This window comes from Macrobrachium nipponense, chromosome 7 (genome assembly GCF_015104395.2).
Source record: "Macrobrachium nipponense isolate FS-2020 chromosome 7, ASM1510439v2, whole genome shotgun sequence".
Classification (NCBI taxonomy): Eukaryota; Metazoa; Arthropoda; class Malacostraca; order Decapoda; family Palaemonidae; genus Macrobrachium; species Macrobrachium nipponense.
In genome coordinates, this window is record NC_061109.1 from 91129389 (window position 1) to 91148912 (window position 19524).

Genomic DNA, 19524 nt, shown 5'->3' on the forward strand with positions numbered 1-19524 from the left:
AAGGCTTATGTTCTATTTCTGCTGCAGTGCAAACTCATGCATGTACAAATATGTGATACTGGTTGGCGTATGAAGCAGGGTGCATTACTAACTCAACTTCAATTTGGAAATTTAACTAATTACATCTTAGCATTTATTTTACAGTTTCGAAATATGAGTGATGATAATATTTCTGACTAATTATACATATTTAAATTGTTTATAATAGTGTAAGTCTGTAGTTCCTGTGACATTTGCCAGAAGTCTGCACTGCTGGGCACTACAGGCAAGATATTGCTAGGGAAGATGCCACTGACCGAAGAGCCATTCAAGAGAATAGCTGTGAACCTGACACGACAGATTCATTCCCCCGCCCCTCCCCCAAAAAAACAATCACAAAACAAAAAGATTACAGCAAAAATACATCTTGGTAAAATGAGGCGTCAATACACCGATTAAAGATTAACCCAGCAAATTTTAAACAAATTTGCATATGGGCACACTATTAATCTAAACTTGAAAAAGATTTAAACCCTGGAAGAAATTACTATAACTGAAAAAGACGTGAGAAACCAACTGGGAGGAAGAAAGATGAAGCACCTGGGTTGGCGAGTCCAAACTAACACTATTCAAACTTTCTACAGAGTTTCATTCTTGCAAAGGAACCAGTAGATGATATATTAAAAGGTAGAGGCACTTAGGAAAGCTGGTTCAAGTCTAGAACACCGACGCCCCCCCCCTCTCTCTCTGCTCTCTCTCTCTCTCTCTCTCGTCTCTCTCTCTCTCTCAAACACACACACACACACACACACACACACACACACACAGAAAGCTATACCAGACTGTAAACGACCCGAAGCCAAAAGCATTAATAAATATGATTTGAAATTTTCATGGGGATCATGATGACGAAAAAAAGTAGTGGACATTAGAAATCCAGGTTTCACTGGAAAAAGAAGAGCGATAGATAATTTGTGCATACTTGAAATCTGTATTCAAGAGAAATATAACAGATAACTCCCTTATTCATAATTTCAATAGATTTCCAAAGTGCCTTTGACTTTGTGTATAGAAGATAACTGATGAAGGTCACGATGAAATCTAAATTATACAGGGAGGTTATAAATGGAGTTGCGAAGATACATATGACAATAACACGTAATATACAACAAGAAGACGAATTAAATGTAACAAAAGACAAAAGGAAGGCGTCCATGGGCTTACTATAATCTTCCTATTTGTAATTTACTTGATGGAGAAAACAAGTAGAAATGACGGTAGGATTCAGGAACGAAATTCTAAGAATCCGGGCATTTCTCCTTGAAGATGACGGATTGGTCCTAGGTATTTTTTTTAAGAAATGGCAAAAGTCATATTAATCCTTATAGAAACAGTTAGTGAATGTGTCCTAAATATGAAGAAGGATAAAAGTAACATCATATATTCCGTGGCTGGTGCAGTATAGATGACCTAGAAGACATACAACAATTTGAAGGAATAAGAATAACAAACAAATAAAATATATTGTTGTTAGTTGATAACTCAAAAGATTATTTCAGAGATAATTTGAACAGGACCGAGATAAAAAAAAAAGGCAGATATGGTTAACTTAGATACAGGTAAAAGCTGTAGCAGGTAATGATCGCAAAAAAAAAAAAAAATATATATTTGTAATTTGTGTTTTCAGATTAAATAGGAGCTTCATCCAGCCGATCAATGGATATGAGTAAAGAAGTCGATCTGATGTATACCCTCAATATCAGACTATTCTATAAGATAGCTAACGACCAAGTAAAAACAAGAAACCACCTTGGATTTTGTAAAACAAAATCCAAAATTCCCGTAATACTGAGCTGATTAAGGGAATTCAATCTAAGTAAATTACAGGAGACTTGTCCGAAAAGCAGGGAAGAACGGAATAAGTGAAAAACACTGAAAATCTGTAGGAAATTTAAAACAGATAAAACAAGAACCTTGATACGACAACTAAAAAAAAAAAATGCTGGTCAGCTAAAGCTAAATGATAAGAAAAGATAAAAAATGTATGTTTAATGAAGAAGTAATTGAAACCTGAGCATTGCTTACTTCTTGCTCATCATACAGCAATATTAGGAACAAATTTAGAGATTCGCGTAGAAAGGTAAAAAGGAGATAAAAAGGACATCATATCTAAAATCTCATTATTCATGGATCTGTCTAGAATTAAACTAAAATTGGGGAAACATTTATTAAGAAAAAAAATATTGAAAATGAGAAAAATGTACATAAAGTAGCGTAACTGTAGCCAATGTAAATTACCATGAGAACCGTTTCAATAGCATACTTCTCCTTTTACTACTACTAATACTACTAAAACTCTGCTATTACTACTACTATATCCGAGTTATGTAATGATATGTTAATTTCTCTTTAGAAACTATTCCAACCGCCTAATGACCATATTAGATGGAAAATAATTGTGGAAAATTCTTAATTGTAGTCTTCAAATGAATGACTATATTTTTCCCACACCACCAGACCTCTTAACAGCTGAGATTTGAGAATCGTAATCTTGGTGTTCTTTCATTCCCACAATCCTTTGCGTCTGCCACCTTCCCCGAGCAGCCGCCAATGTAAGTGTCAGCTAAAAGTTGCGAGAAAACTTTTTGCTCCTTGATTTCAAGTCAAAACTTTGAATATTTTCTTGTAAATTTTATTGCAATCTGTTGTTCATGGAGTATATTATCCAATAACCGGTTGATACTGAGGATGATTGTTAACGCACAGTTGATGGAATGTGATATGAAATATTTTGTCTGGGATGGGAATGAAGGTTATTTTAAGCATAATAGGCTATTTAGATGCGTTAGTCTATGTCGATACGTATACCGCGATAATTTGGTGGATTGCCGATACTCATATTGTCAGGTAGGGTGAATTTGATGTCCGAAAGGTTTGCATTGACTGAAGCAACTGATGGCACGGAAGTAGAAGTGTCTTAATGTCGAGTTACTGAATACTAGCGTTTATTAGGCTGCCATACCTATGTAAAGCAATCGCCGTTTCTCTTTTGCAGGGAATAGTTAGCCTAGTCTACTACACGGAAGGTAACAGGTTAAAATTGACAAAGCTTGTGCAGCCCATGTTGCCAATCGGGGCAGGTGTCTGCCTTATTATGAGGGTCCAGCCCCCCCCCCCCCCCCCCCCCCCCCCCCCCCCCCCAGCTAGGTCAGGGTATGTCGCTCCAAGTTAGGTTAGGTAGGTAAGAACTGGTTAGGTCAGCACTTAGCATTATAGGAAAGGTTAGGTATGTCCATTTATAGAGCACCTACATTTTCCTGGGACCACCCTATTGTTGACCGCTAGACAGTGGTAGGTCTGGTAGATCTTTGGTACTTATCCGAGGTGGCCTACACTGGCAGTTGCAGTTTTTCTATGCAGTTTTGCCCAATTGAACAAAAATTAGGGTAAAAAACCGCACGGTACAGGGGTGGACCATGTACGATCTGTGTGTACAACCACAAGAAAAGTACATTATTACGCGTCCTGACACCGGAGTAGAGGTCTTTAGCTCCGTTTCTCACCAACAAGAAGTCGCGTCTGGTGCCCATCTCCGATGTCAGGACGCGTTATGACGTACTTTTTTTGGGGTTGTACACATTGATCGTACATGGTCCCCCCCCGTACCATGCGGTTTTTTACCCTATAAGTAATAGGGTAAAACATCACGGCAGGCCAAACAGGCCACCTACAATCAAACGCTTGCCACCCTCCGAAAAAGTACATTATAACGCGTCCTGACACCGGAGATGGGCATCAGTCGCGACTTGTTGTTGGTGAGAAACGGAGCTAAAGACCTCTACTCTCCTTTCGAAGTAAGTATTTTCTTCCAAAGTTAGAAATTAAGGCCAAATTTTAAGATTTAAACAGAGGGTACTGAAAATGGCGCCCACGGCAGTGGAAATCTCACCAAAACGCTTTAGAAATTTTTACTTACAACTAAAAATGTTTCGAAGATTGACGCCATCTCTATGTTTACGGAGTCGCTTGTGTCAACAAACTTTCCATTTCCTGTGATAAATCCGCACACCACTTGTACCCACAGACGCTGGAGCACTTTTATCACAACAATCGAAACACGATTTCTCATCAACAACAAGCCAGGCGTAAACAGCTGTTTGGGTAGAAGATGACGAGAAGCGTGCTCTTGGCTAATTTTTAAATAAGTAGTAAAACATCAATATTTTACATATTTATGATGATTAATTTGAAAATATTCGTTATTGAAAAAGTAACTCGACACTGACTCAAATTTAAGTAATTATTTTTCTGAATTAGAACGTTCTTTTAAGTTTGTATTATGACGTCACGACATCTTGACTTTCGTACCTATTGTAAATAATTGCTATACTCAACTGTCATTGCAGAACAGTTTACCAGTTATTCATGCAGATTGTTATCAGCTATACATGTAATTGTTATAATCGTAATGCGCATACAGTAAGTCCTCGGGTTACGCTGGTCTCGACTTACGATGTTTCGTGGTTACGAACGCGCCCCCATAAAAATATAAAAAATAATATTTTGCGTCGTTCCGTCTTACGCGGTTTAGCGTCGTAAGCAACGTAAACAAACGCGAACTAGTTCCAGGCGCACGGCGGAAGAATACGCTTTGTGGGGGAGAGGACGGCGTCGCTTCGCTACGCTCATTCCTCGCCCATACGCCATTTTGGTTGTTTACACTGCCTCTCTCTCCCTCGTGTTGTATCGTTTTTGTAACTTTTTGCTCTTTGTTATGGCTCCCAAGCGCAAGGCGGACTCTTCTGATGGTAGTGCATCGAAGAAAAGAAAGGCCATCACCATGGAAATTAAAGTGGACATTATAAAGCGATCTGAGAAGGGAGAAACGCCAACAAACATTGGCCGCTCGCTTGGCCTTAGCCGTTCGACCGTTGCTACCATTATCAAAGATAAAGAGCGCATCGTTGAACATGTGAAAGGATCTGCTCCTATGAAAGCGACAGTGATAACTAAGCAGCGTAGTGGTCTAATAATTGAAATGGAAAGGTTATTGGTGCTTTGGTTGGAAGACCAAAATCAACGGCGTATCCCAGTCAGCCTTATGGTGATTCAGGAGAAGGCGAAAAGATTGTTTGAAGCGTTGAAAAAAGAAAGAAAAGGGGGAGGGAAGTGAAAGTGAAGAGTTTGTGGCTAGTAGGGGTTGGTTTATGCGATTTAAGGCTCGGGCCAATTACCATAACCTTAAATTGCAAGGTGAAGCTGCTAGTGGGGATGAGAAAGCAGCGAGTGAAATTTCCTAAAGCGTTGTCTGAGATAATTAAGGAGGGTGGTTATTCTGCTCAGCAATTGTGTTTTAACGTAGACGAGACAGGTTTGTTTTGGAAACGTATGCCTAACCGCACTTACATCGCCAAGGAGGAGTAAGCAGCACCCGGTCATAAAGCCAGCAAGGAGAGGCTAACTTTACTTCTTGGGGGTAATGCTGCTGGCGACTTCAAACTGAAGCCCTTGTTGGTGTATCAGGCTGAAAATCCAAGGGCACTCAAGGGCATTTGGAAGGGTCAACTACCAGTAATTTGGAAGTCCAACAAGAAGGCATGGGTGACACTTGCAGTGTTTGAGGACTGGTTCGTAAACCATTTTGTTCCAAGTGTGGAGCGGTATTGCGCCTCCAAGGGTATCCCCTTTAAGGTGTTGCTAGTGCTGGACAATGCCCCTGGACACCCTGCCCAGCTGGGAGACTTCAACCCTAATGTCAAGGTGGTTTACCTTCCACCTAATACCACGGCCCTTTTACAGCCTATGGACCAAGGAGTGATTGCTTCGTTCAAGGCCTACTACCTACGAAGGACAATTGCTATGGCTTTACAGGCAACTGAAACCAAGAAGGACTTGACTCTGAAGGACTTTTGGAAATCCTACAACTCCTTGATGCTGTAAAGAACATTGCTAATTTCCTGGGAGGAGGTTAAGCAAACAAACATGAATGGTGTCTGGAAGAAAATTTGTCCTCAATTTGTGAATGATTTCCATGGGTTTGAGACACAGTTCAGCTAGTTGTCAAGAACGTTGTTGCCCTGAGTAGGGAAATCAAATTTGGGAGATGGAGGTTGATGATGTTACAGAAGCTGCTGGAGTCTCATGGCGAGGAGTTATCTGCTGAGGACCTGATACAACTGGAGAAGCAGATAATAGAGGAAGAAGAAGAAGACACCCACCCCAGAGCCTAAGGCTTTCACAAGGCAGGACTTGATAAGAGGTTTTGCAGAGTTGCAGCAAGCGTTGTCAACTTTTGAGGCTCAGATCCCAACTTGGACAGGTTTCACTAGGGTTTCCAGAGGCGTCATGGATTGATGCAGTGTTACAAGGATATCTGATGAAAGAGGTCGCTCATCTGGTTCAGACTAACCTGGAGCAGTATTTTAAGAAGGTAGAGAGGCCTGCAGGAGATCCTGTACCCTCTACCTCAGCTGCCTCTGCTAATCCAGACTCGCCTGCCCCACAATCTCCAGCACCTTCTGAATGTTTCTGCTAACCCAGACTCACCTGCCCCAGTATCTCCAGCACCTTCTGTAGGTTCTGCCTCACCTAAAGACTCACCTGCCCCAACATCTCCAGTAATATGTTCTGCCTCACCTCAAGAATCACCTGCCTCAGCATCTCCAGTACTAGTATGTTCTGCCTCACCTCAAGAATCATCTGCCTCAGCATCTCCAGCAACTTCTGGAGGTTCTTTTTCTCTTCACTAACCTCCCCCAGTCTCTCCAGCACCGCAGCTTCCTCTCCAGTGTGCAAGCCAATCAAACTAATAAAGGTAAGGAATTGTTCTCTCGTTGTTATTGATAGGTATTTACATTAAATCATGTGGTATTTTTCAATGTTCCGACTTACGCTGAAAATCGTGTTACGATGCATCGTAAGAACGGATCAACGTCGTAACTCGAGGACCCCCTGTATATATCTATTATTTACTTTTTGGATATATGAAGATGTTTTACTGCTGGATTATCGCCGTAGTGTGACGCAATCGTTTTCGGTCCATGGGCCTCTGTCTGTTTTCGCACCATAAGAAATTATGGGGCCGAATTTGCAATGACCAGAAAGTCGTTAAAAGAGAAAGTTAGCATTGAGGGGGGGCATATGTTTTGACTGAGAAAAATACAAATTTATTCAATAGCTAGCTTGTAAAAAATACTTGGTTATAAAAACTTGATTGACAACTAAGCAGCATGTCAACTATGGGTTTCAGAGACAGTGCAAGCACGTTTTTGGGCAATACCTATTTCTGTAACGAACACTCGTAACAGAACGAGATTTTGCTATAGTGCATTACACCCAGTGCCGTAATTTATAAGGGTATCGTGAATCACTAATCGTAAAGAATAACGACACTTGTCCTTGTACCAAGAGACAAAAACTCCATTATGCAGAAATGGATACGAACACGTGTATAAAGCTCCACCTACCCTCCCCCCCCCCCCCTCCCCCCCCCCCCCCCTCCCCCCCCTCCACCGCCATCCCTTTCTTCGTTCGTTTCTCCGCCTTCCTTTCTCTCTCTCTCTCTCTCTCTCTCTCTCTCTCCTCTCTCTCTCTCTCTCTCTCTCTCTGTTGCCATTCGGTATGTGTTGACCCTCCAAACTGGGTATAAGACTAGTACACACAAAACGTTGAAATTGGTGAAATTAGGCTATGTATTGGAAGTATATATACATAAATATTAAAGCAATTTTATCATTATTGCATTACTATGACAACTAGAATTCATGGAAACAGTTTATAATAATGGAACGGCGTATGTGTGAAGCCTCCACTAATGTGGCAACGATGATTTTGCCATTCTTAGCATGCAAACATTAAGGTTACATTTATTTCTGGCATACGATTATTAAAGAAACAAAATTCAAAATACTAATAAAGACTGAAATCAATGAAAAGTGCTAGCAAAAACAAAAAAGCAAAAAAAAAAAAAGTAAATTTAAACTAAACAACGAGTAAAGTAAACAGTTTAGGGAATAAAACTTTGCGGTTTCGTTGTCTGTCGTCGTATGCTGTTCGTAATTGTGTTTATGGCGCGCGCGCTTAGAAACCAGGAACAGCAACGGGTTTAAAGTGCAATGTGGAGTGAACTGAGACCAAAATGTGTATAATAACAATCAAATAAGCAGTGTGGAGTTTCAGTTGTGATGGCAGTAAGATAAAAATAAAAAGCCGGATTACAAGGTAAGAATGAATTCATTTCCAACCATAACCCCGGGAATAACAAGTTTATACATACTTTCACTAATATAGGCAACAAAATGTTGTTTTATTGTGCTGATTACAACTGCAATCTTGAGTAAGATCAATAAACGTTACATACATACGCTAACATTGTTCAAATTGAGTGCTGGGAAGGCTGGGGAAAGATGGTGGCCGTCACTGATGAGAACCGTCCATGCAAAACGTAGCCGCCATATTGGATTTCAAAACTGCCTTGAAAACATATTTTGTTCATGCCACTTACCTGACAGATATATATATAGCTGTATTTTCTGAAGTCCGACAGAATTTCAAAACTCGCGGCACACGCAGTGGGCGGCCAGGTGGTAGTACCCATTCCCGCCGCTGGGAGGCGGATATCAGGAACCATTCCCATTTTCTATTCATATTTTTTTCTGTCGCCGGTCGGTAAACAACTGTTTACAGACCTCTGCTCATGATTTTTTGGATTTGACTCGCTTTTAAGTATCTGATTGGTTTTTTGGTATTGAATTGGATTGTTGAATTGGCATGCGCGATAGTGGACCGTTTTTTTGATTTTGGATTGGCTTTTCTATAAAAGATATGTCCTGGATCAAGTGCTGTGAGTTTCAGAGTGTGTGTGAGGACTGATTGTAAGGTGAGGCTACCGAAAGCATCGTAGACCCCACACAGTATGTATGATTGTAGGGGGCATAATTGTTTGGTTGATAATGGTGCAATGAATGTGAGAGATTGACCGATGATGATTGGAGAGTATGAGTCCTATCGCCTTAAATTGGAGCGCGATAGGATCAGGAGGTCTTCCTCCAGGAGTGGTTCTACCAAAGGTAGGGCTAACATCTCTCCTGCATTAACACCTGTAGAGTTTGCAACCCCTAAACCTGTGTTGCCTTCGGGCTCTGATTCTGTGTCGGGAGAAGCTAACTGCTCTCTCTCTTATTTTGGAGTCTCTTCGCACTCTGGAGACCAAAGTGAAAGCCTTAGAAACTGGCTCGGTGCAAGTGTGTGATCGTGCCCCTAGTGTGTGGAGGGGGCGTCAGATCGGCCCCATAATGCCTCTAGGCCTAGACCTCTATCAGACTCCCAAGACTCAGGGAGTAGGGTGAAACATCACAGCAGTCCAAGCAGGCCACCTACAATCAACACCTAGCCACCCTCCGAAAAAGTACATTATAACGCGTCCTGACACCCGAGATGGCATCAGTCGCGACTTGTTGTTGGTGAGAAACGGAGCTAAAGACCTCTACTCTCCTTTCGAAGTAAGTATTTTCTCCAAAGTTAGAAATTAAGGCCAAATTTTAAGATTTAAACAGAGGGTACTGAAAATGGCGCCCACGGCAGTGGAAATCTCACCAAAACGCTTTAGAAATTTTTACTTAAAACTAAAAATGTTTCGAAGATTGACGCCATCTCGATGTTTACGGAGTCGCTTGTGTCAACAAACTTTCCATTTCCTGTGATAAATCCGCACACCACTTGTACCCACAGACGCTGGAGCCACTTTTATCACAACAATCGAAACATGATTTCTCACCAACACAAGCCAGGAGTAAAACAGCTGTTTCAGGTAGAAGATGACGAGAAGCGTGCTCTTAGCTAATTTTTAAATAGTAGTAAAACATCAATATTTTACATATTTTATGATGATTAATTTGAAAATATTCGTTATTGAAAAAGTAACTCGACTCTGACTCAAATTTAAGTAATTATTTTTCTGAATTAGAACATTCTTTCAAGTTCTGTATTATGACGTCACGACATCTTGACTTTCGTACCTATTGTAAATAATTGCTATACTCAACTGTCATTGCAGAACAGTTACCAGTTTTATTCATGCAGATTGTTATCAGCTATACATGTAATTGTTATAAATCGTAATGCGCATATATATCTTTATTATTTACTTTTTTGGTTTATATATGAAGATGTTTACTGCTGGATTATCGCCGTAGTGTGACGCAATCGTTTTCGGTCCATGGGCCCTCTGTCTGTTTTTCGCACCATAAGAAATTATTGGGGCCGAATTTGCAATGACCAGAAAGTCGTTAAAAGAGGAAAGTTAACATTGAGGGGCATATGTTTTGACTGAGAAAAATACAATTTATTCAATAGCTAGCTTGTAAAAAATACTTGGTTATAAAAAAACTTGATTGACAACTAAGCAGCATGTCTACTATGGGTTTCAGAGACAGTGCAAGCACGTTTTTTGGGGCAATACCTATTTCTGTAACGAACACTCTTAACAGAACGAGATTTTGCTATAGTGCATTACACCCAGTGCCGTAATTTATAAGGGTATCGTGAATCACTAATCGTGAATAACGACACTTGTCCTTGTACCAAGAGACAAAAACTCCATTATGCAGAAATGGATACGAACACAAGCGTATAAAGCTCCACGTACCCCTCTCCCCCCCAACCCAACCCCCCCTCCACCGCCATCCCTTTTCTTCTCGTTCCTCCTGCCTTCCGTTCTCTCTCTCTCTTTCTCTCTCTCTCTCTCTCTCTCTCTGTTGCCATTCGGTATGTGTTGACCCTCCAAACTGGGTATAAGGGGACTACACACAAAACGTTGAAATTGGTGAAATTAGGCTATGTATTGGAAGTATATATACATAAATATTAAAGCAATTTTATCTTTATTGCATTACTATGACAACTAGAATTCATGGAAACAGTTTATAACCTGTTAAGCGTCACCCACGTAATAATACGTTTACCGCGATCTACTCGGTAGCGCCTTCAACGGGATATTACGTTCAAGACTTTTAACTGTGCTTGTCAAGCCAATCAACCCCGTAATAATACGTTTACTCGTTATAGAAAGTGTAGGAACATCATTTGGTAACACTCTCAGCACATGGGAAACTTATTTCCAGCCTGGCAACTCTTTCCTGGTGGTCGCTTATGCTAGAAAACTGCCTGTCCCTGTTCTGGTTTTCCTTTCAATACTTCTTGGGGGCGTTTATCGAGACAAATTGGATTTCGCGTCTTTCACAATGAATGTCCCAAGAGGAGGCATATTCTTTAGTGAGATCAATCAAATACTAGATGAGAGTGTGATATTGATAAACCTATTTGATGATGAGAGCTCTATTCTGAATCCTCCAGTGATGATACAAACTTTCTTCCAATTGCGGGAGTGAAGATGACTTTCTTTGCCGAGTGACTGGACTCCGAGAGAGAGAGAGAGAGAGAAGAGAAGAGAGAGAGAGAGAAGGAGAGAATTTCCTAGTTAATTACAGTATGAATAACAAGCATAAAAATCAATATTAACTTTGAAAAACTATCATCAGTGCTATGATCGCTGATTACAAAAAAAGCGTGACGGTACGTTAGCAGCGAGCTCATCAGGGACGGACGCTTAACAGAATAATAATGGAACGGCGTATGTGTGAAGCCTCCACTAATGTGGCAACGATGATTTTGCCATTCTTAGCATGCAAACATTAAGGTTACATTTATTTCTGGCATACGATTATTAAAGAAATTCAAATACTAATAAAGACTGAAATCAATGAAAAGTGCTAGCAAAACAAAAAAGCAAAAAAAAAAAAAAAAAAAAAAACGTAGTCGTTCCTCTGCACTTTTCCGTATTCGTTCCTCTATGGTTTTCGGCAGCCAGATGTACGAAAACGTTAGAAACATTTGATTTTATCTACTTTAGAAATATCTGTAATTTTTTTTCGGGGTAATTTGGTTGGCAAAAAAAAGGGATAATATACATGAATTAAATCAAGATTTTTAAATAACAAAGTAAATTTAAACTAAATAACGAGTAAAGTAAACAGTTTAGGGAATAAAACTTTGCAGTTTCGTCGTCTGTCGTCGTCTGCTGTTCGAAATTGTGTTCTATGGCGCGCGCGCTTAGAAACCAGAACAGCAACGGGTTTAAAGTGCAATGTGGAGTGAACTGAGACCAAAATGTGTATAATAACAATCAAATAAGCACTGTGGAGTTTTCAGTTGTGATGCAGTAAGGGATAAAAACCGCCGATTACAAGGTAAGAATGAATTCATTTCCAACCATAACCCCGGGAATAACAAGTTTCATACTTTCACTATATAGGCAACAAAATGTTTGTTTTATTGTGCTGATTACAACTGCAATCTTGAGTAAGATCACATAAACGTTACATACATACGCTAACATTGTTCAAATGAGTGCTGGGAAGGCTGGGGAAAGATGGTGGCCGTCACTGATGAGAACCGTCCATGCAAAACGTAGCCGCCATATTGGATTTTCAAAACTGCCTTGAAAACATATTTTACGAAGAGCTCACATGCTTATTTTTAGTTCGTATGGGGCTTTTATATATCACAATATGTTGACGAAACTTTCAGTCTTTTAAATGGTATGCTTAGAGTTGCAATTGTATTCATGTTTCACCAATTAAATATCGAGTGAATAAGACCCGTCTACCGTGATGAGGGTTGGTCTGTCGTGATGTTTCCCCCTAGGTATGTCGAAAGCCGCAAGAGGGTTACGGGGCTTCCCACCGATCTGGCGTCCCTTCTTGCAGGCCTTGTAGCAAAGTCCAGGCTGCCAAGGAGCGCGCACGAGCGCGCGTCCTGAAAGAGTGCTTTTCGTCCTCCGAAGCGTCCTCCCCGCGCAAGGGGTGGGGAGCGCTCGGAGAGACACTCGTCCTCTGAAAAAAGGAAAAACGTTTCGTGTGAGGACGCTTCATGTCCTGTATCGCCGCTTTCGTCGGAGGATGGCGGTATGACGCTTTTCCGCCTCAGAAAAGGGGGGTAAGATCTCCTCGATGAGGACGCTGGGTTGCGCGTGGCACAGGCGCATCTACCTGAGAAGCAGGTAGCTGTACCTGTGAGAAGGAAGGAGGCGTCCCCTCCGCCCCTACGTCTTCTCGCAGATCAGTCCTGCTTCCTCTGTTCGTTCTTCCCCAACGAAGAACATTCTTTTGTCCCTTCAGGGACCAGCTATCGACGCTTATGGCTCAGAGGACTCGCCCAGCAGCAGTCGAGCCTAAGCGAGGAAGGACCTTAGACTGCCCGTCAAGAGGACGAAGCAGTCTCCTTCTCCCTCTCCTACTTCGTCTCGTTCGCCGATCGCTTCTCCTTCGGCGATTCGCCGATCTCGTTCGTCCTCTAGAAGGACGTTGCGTCAAGACGCTTTTGAGGAGGACGCTCAGCACAACGTTCGACAGGACGCTTGGCAGGACGCTTGGCAGGACGCTCGACAGGACGCTCGTCAGGACGCTCGGCAGGACGTTCGTCAGGACGCTCGCCAGGACGCTAGACAGGACGCTCGGCAGGAAAACAAAGAACAAGATAAAAGTATGGATGCAGAGATACTCATGATACTACATATGAGGCAATAAAGCAGCATACTACGAAGAAATAAATTACGATATGACAACGAAAAGCAATCCCGAAGAGGCTCTACCCAGATCTATACAATGACGGGGAAAGAGGAAAAAATAGACAAGAAAGACAAAATCTGCAACCTTTTGAAAAGAGGGAATTGCAGATTTGGAGAAAGATGTTTACTACAAACATCCTAAGAATATGTCAAAACTATGAAATATATGGTAAATGTGCATACTTAGATGGATATGGGGTATGATTGCAGAGATCTGCATCCAAAAAATATGTAAAAACCTAAAAGAAGGAAAAGGATGTAAGTTCGACAAAAAATGCAAATATATGCACCCTGTAGCCATGAATCATAATCAATAAATAACCAACCAAGTAATAAAATCCAAAATAAGAAAGAAACAAATAAAGAGAGAAATCAAGAATATCAGGTAAAAAAAGAGAGAAAAGCAAACCACCAATGAGATATGCAGAGGTGTCAGCAAAAAATTTTCAAAGCATCAGCTCCGAAATTATACCCAAGAGATAATAACTGTATTTATTATGCAAGAGGATATTGCAGAAACGGAGAAAATTGCAGATTCAGACACAAAATGAATAATTATGATGAAGGAAGATCAAATATTATGGAAAAGTTGGATTTTTAATGTCAGAATTTCTGGAAATGAAAAAAAAGAACAACATACCAGAACAGGAAAGAGACATGGGAAAAAGCCTACCTTATTACTACCAGTATTAAATGAAGGAGAAAACACGCAAACCATCATAGTGATGAATGCGCAGGGTTTAGTTACGAGTAACTCAAAAAGAAAAATAGAGTACTTAGAAGAACTAACCCAAAATGAAAGAAAATAGATATAATGAATATAAGTAACCTGGTATTCCCCAAGAGACTGGAATGATGATCAAATAAAAGGGGTTTCCAAACTTATAGATCAGATAGAAAAAATAGGAATCAAGGGGGAACCGCAATATATGGGAAAGACAAAAAACAAGGAAAAAAAATATGTGAGAAATATAGTAACTCAGAATGTGAACTAATAGCGGTAGAATTTGAATCTGAAAAATTGATGAACATAGTAATATATAGACCTCCTAATACTAAAGAGTTTGACTTAATAATTGAAAAATTGGATGATATATGTAGAAATCACAAGGACTGGACTATTCTCCTATCTGGTGACTTCAACTTTTTCCTTTCGTAGAATGGAAAGAACGAATAGAGATTGTGGTTGTACTTATACATATAAAAAAAGAGAGTAATAGTAGTGCAGAAGATAAGAGGCAAATTTGAAAAGCTATTAGATATGCTACTAGAATACAACATTCAACAAATAAATCACCTGCCACAAGAAAGGAAAATACTTTAGACCTAGTATTTGTGAACGAGATGAATTATGTTAAAGAAATAATAGTTTATAATGCGAATATTTCAGACCATAATGTCATAGAATTAACAGTTCATTCCAAAGCAAGTGAAAATAGAGATAAGCAAGAAATGAAAAAGTGGGAAGGATATGGAAAATACAACTTCTACAGTAAAAAATATAAAATGGTCAGAAATTAATGAAGAATTAAACAAAGATTGGATAACATTTTCGTAAGTGATGACATAAGGGTAAATACGGAGATATTATATATTATTGGAGAAAATAGTGAAAAATGGATATACCGAAGAAAGAAAAGTAAACATCATTCATGCATACCAAGAGACAGAAGGATCTTGTTCCAGAAAATCAGAAAGTGGAAAAAAGGTGTGTTGCAAAAGAAAAAATGCATGGAAAGTTATAGAACTAAAAAGTAAGATAGAAAAATGCAGAACAAAAGATTATACAATCAAAAGAAAATGAAAAACGGGACTTGGAAGAAAAAACCCTATTAAATATCAAGCAAAACCCCAAACTATTATACTCATATGCGAAGAAGATGAATAAAAGAAGAATAGAAATAGGCCCTCTGAGAATTGAAGGGAGATTAACGAATGAAAAAAAAAGGAAATTTGCAACATACTGGCAGAACAATATAAGAGAGAATTCACCCCTAGAATAGAATAAGATAATGAAGATAATGATATAGAAGTAAGGGATGAAAATAGTGAATATTTTAGCTGACATAGATATTAATGAAGCTGATATTGTGCAGGCTATTAATGAAATTAAAAATGGAGCTGCTGCAGGGCCTGATGGAATTCCTGCTATTTTGTTAAAGAAAGTAGTTCATTCTATCGCAAAGCCACTTGCAATATTATTAAGACAAAGTGTAGATACAGGCAAAGATTTATGATGAGCACAAATTAGCATATATACCCCTACTTTCAAAAGTGGAATCAAGACTAGAGGCAAGTAAATTATAGGCCTGTGAGTCTAACATCACATATTATGAAAAGGTGTATGAAAGGGTAATGAAGAAAAATATTATGAAACATTTAATAAAAAATAATTTGTTTAATAAAGGACAACATGGTTTTCGTACCCGGAAAAAGTACACAAACCCAACTGTTAGTCCACCGTGAGAACATATTCAAAAATATGAAAAGCGGAAATGAAACACATGTGGTTTATTTAGACTTTGCAAAAGCTTTTGATAAAGTAGACCATAATATATTAGCGAAGAAAATTAGAAAACAATATCGTGGATAAAGTAGGAAGATGTTAAAAGAATTTTTACACAACAGAAAACAGATAGTTATTGCAAACGACGAGAAATCGGATGAAGTCAAGGTAGTGTCCGGTGTGCCGCAAGGTACGGTGTTAGCTGCAATACTGTTTGTTATTATGATTGAAGACATAGACAATAATGTGAAGGATTCGGTAGTGAGTAGTTTCGCAGATGACACAAGAATAAGTAGAGAAATTACTTGTGATGAAGATAGGAACGCTCTACAAAGAGACCTTAACAAAGTATGTGATTGGGCAGAGGTAAATAATGGATGGTATTTAACTCTGATAAATTTGAATCAGTAAATTATGGAGACAGAGAAAGAAAGAAAAGCTATATGCATATAAGGGACCTAATAATGAGACCATCACAAATAAGGAAGCATTAAAGACCTTGGTGTGATGATGAATAGGAACATGTTATGCAATGATCAAATAGCAACTCTGTTGGCAAAATGTAAAGCAAAAATGGGAATGTTGTTACGGCACTTCAAAACAAGAAAAGCTGAACACAGGATTGATGCTTTATAAAACATATGTTCGTAGTCCACATTGAATATTGCCACAATATGATATGGTACCCACACTATCAAAAGGATATTGCACAAATAGAGAGTGTACAAAGGTCCTTTACAGCTAGAATAGAAGAAGTTAAGGACCTAGACTACTGGGAAAGACTACAATTCTTAAAATTATATAGTCTAGAAAGGAGAAGAGAACGCTACATGATAATTCAGGCATGGAAACAGATAGAAGGAATAGCAGAAAATATCATGGAACTAAAAATATCAGATAGAGCAAGCAGAGGTAGATTAATAGTGCCCAAAACTATACCAAGAAAAATAAGGAAAGCACACAGGACATTAATCCACTACGCACCAGCATCGATAATTGCAGCGGTTTCTATTCAATGCGTTGCCAGCTCATCTGAGGAATATATCAGGAGTGAGCGTAGATGTCTTTAAGAATAAGCTCGACAAATATCTAAACTGATCCCAGACCATCCAAGATTGGAAGATGCAAAATATACCGGAAGATGTACTAGGCAACCTCTGGTAGACATTAGAGGTTGCCTCACACTGAGGGACCTGGGGCAACCCGAACAAGATGTAAGGTGTAAGGTGTAAGGTGTAAGGTAAGGACGTTCAGGGCTCTTTTCAAGACGCTTTTGGGGATTCCGACCAAGAAGTCGTACCCCAAGACGCTAGTTTGCGCGCACAGGCACGTATTCCAGCGAAAGGTCTTCCCTTTCGTTTGAGAAACGTAAGGAACGCTTCTCTGGCAAGTGAGGCTGCCTCGGATGGCGCTAGGACGCTCGTCCTCTGTCAGGACGCTCTACCTTCTTCAAGTGGTAAGCGTCATAGAGAAGACAGCCGAAATAAGGCTTCCTCTAGTAAGGATAGGGGTCCTTTGATTAAGCCAAGACCCGACATTAGGACGCCCTCTCCGGACAGACGGTCTCCTTTTCTTCCGTTTAAGAGAAGAAGGAAGAGCTGAGTAGTTCGCTGACTCGTTGAAGAGGAACCTTCTGCGGCCCCTTCCAATCTCAGTTTTATAAAGTCCTCGTGCGGCGTGTTGCGTTCTTCTTTCGAAGACAAGTTTCAGCCTGCAGCTCCCAAGTCTCCTCCTTCGCAGTTTTCATCATCTAAAACTGGAAAAACCCCGGAGTTTGTGGAGATGAAAACTTCTCTCTCCTACTAAACGTAGTTTTAAGAAACTCCAAGATTGGATGGTACGAAGAGAGATCAAGGCAAGACGACTTTCGCCTTGCCTCCAGCTAGACTCAGCGGAAAAGGGGGCATTTGGTATAGAACCAAAGAAGAAGTAGAAGTTCGTATCCCTTCTTCAGCTCAAGGAGATTTCTCCAGCTAGTGGATTCGCAGAGGAGGTCTCTTTTATCCTCTGCTAAGTAACCTGGACCCTCTACGGATACGGACCATCATTTGAAGGGTCTGCTCCGGACGCTTGAAGTGTTCAACTTCCTTGACTGGTGTTTGGGAGTTCTGGATCTGCAAGCGAGAGAAGCCCAGAATCTCTCAGTCTGGGGGAGCTGTCCAGCGTGTTGGCATGTATGGACAAAGCCGTCAGGGATGGTTCGGAGGAGATCGTCTCTCATTTTGGAACGGCTTTATGAAAAAGAGAAAGCTTTTTTTTTTTTGCTGTGCAATTTCACAGCTCGTTCGGTAACTCCAGCTCAGAAAGCGGATTTGCTGTTTTCTCCTCTCTTTCGAACCATCTCTTCCCCCAGACTTTAGTAAAGGACCTGACTAACAGTTTGCAAGAGAAGGCAACTCAGGACCTTTGGCCCAGTCTACAAGACGTTCGGCCGTACCTTCAACCTCTTTAGCTGCGGTTCGACCGCCGAAGAAAGTTAAGCCCTTTCGTGGGCTCCCCCCTCGAGAGCAGCTCCTCGAGGGAGAGGGTTTTCACGAGGAAGAGCTTCCTTTAAGTCAAAAGCCTTCCAAGTGAGAAGCATGTCCTTCAGACACCAGTCGGAGCCAGACTGAAGTTTTTTGCGGGAGCGTTGGGAGAGAGAGGGACACGGACTCTTGGTCCCTCAAGAATCGTGGAGCAGGGGTACAAGAATCCCCTTTTTAGATCTTCCTCCTCTTTCTACGACTCCCGAATCTTTCCTTCCATCCGATCAGGGAGAGAAGAAGAGTATTATTCGATCTCCGTTCAACAAACTGATCGACAAAAAAAGAGCGGTGGAACAAGTCGCGGACCTGGGGTCCCAGGTTTTTACAACAGGATTTTCCTAGTACCGAAGCAGTCGTCAGGTTGGCGTTCCAGTTTCTAGATGTAAGCAGGCTCAATCTTTTCGTGGAAAAGACCAAATTCACGATGGAGACGCCCTCATTCTGTTCTGGGAGCCTTGAGACCGGGCGACTGGATGGTATCCTTAGACTTGCAGGACGCGTACTTTCACATCCCGATCCACCCTCTTTCAAGAAAGTATCTAAGGTTTGTCTTAGACAAAAAATTGTGCAGTTCAGAGCTATGGGTTTCGGCCTGACCACGGCTCCAATGGTGTTCACTGTAGTCATGAAGAACGTGGCGAGGTGGCTACACTCTTCGGGATAAGAGTTTCCCTGTACCTCGACGACTGGCTGATCAGAGCGTCGTTCGAGAGAGAAGTGTCTGAAGGACTTGCAGTTCACTTTAGCCCTAGCAAAGTCCCTGGGACTTCTGGTCAAACTCGAAAAAGTCGCATCTGACCCCAACACAGTCCATCGTTATCGGGGGTATCTGGATTCAGATGGATTCAGTGGCTTTTCGAGCGTTTCCGTCCCAGGAAACGTCAGCGGCT

The 19524-nt window shown here is 40.7% G+C and overlaps 1 protein-coding gene across 2 annotated transcripts in view; it reads left to right on the top strand.

Annotated features, from left to right (window-relative positions):
* The first annotated feature begins 2463 nt into the window (after window positions 1-2463).
* LOC135217465 (ubiquitin-ribosomal protein eL40 fusion protein) overlaps window positions 2464-19524 on the top strand; it is a 45805-nt gene continuing 28744 nt past the window's right edge. The window contains exon 1 of one of the 2 annotated variants that reach the window (XM_064253369.1): window positions 2464-2591. Coding sequence is in view for 1 of the 2 variants with exons in the window: in XM_064253368.1 (XP_064109438.1) it covers window positions 2728-2886 (159 nt within the window). In the remaining variant the exon portion in view is untranslated. Of the gene's footprint in view, window positions 2592-2712; window positions 2887-19524 lie in introns of those variants that run through there. The other variant, XM_064253368.1, reaches the window with a different exon arrangement.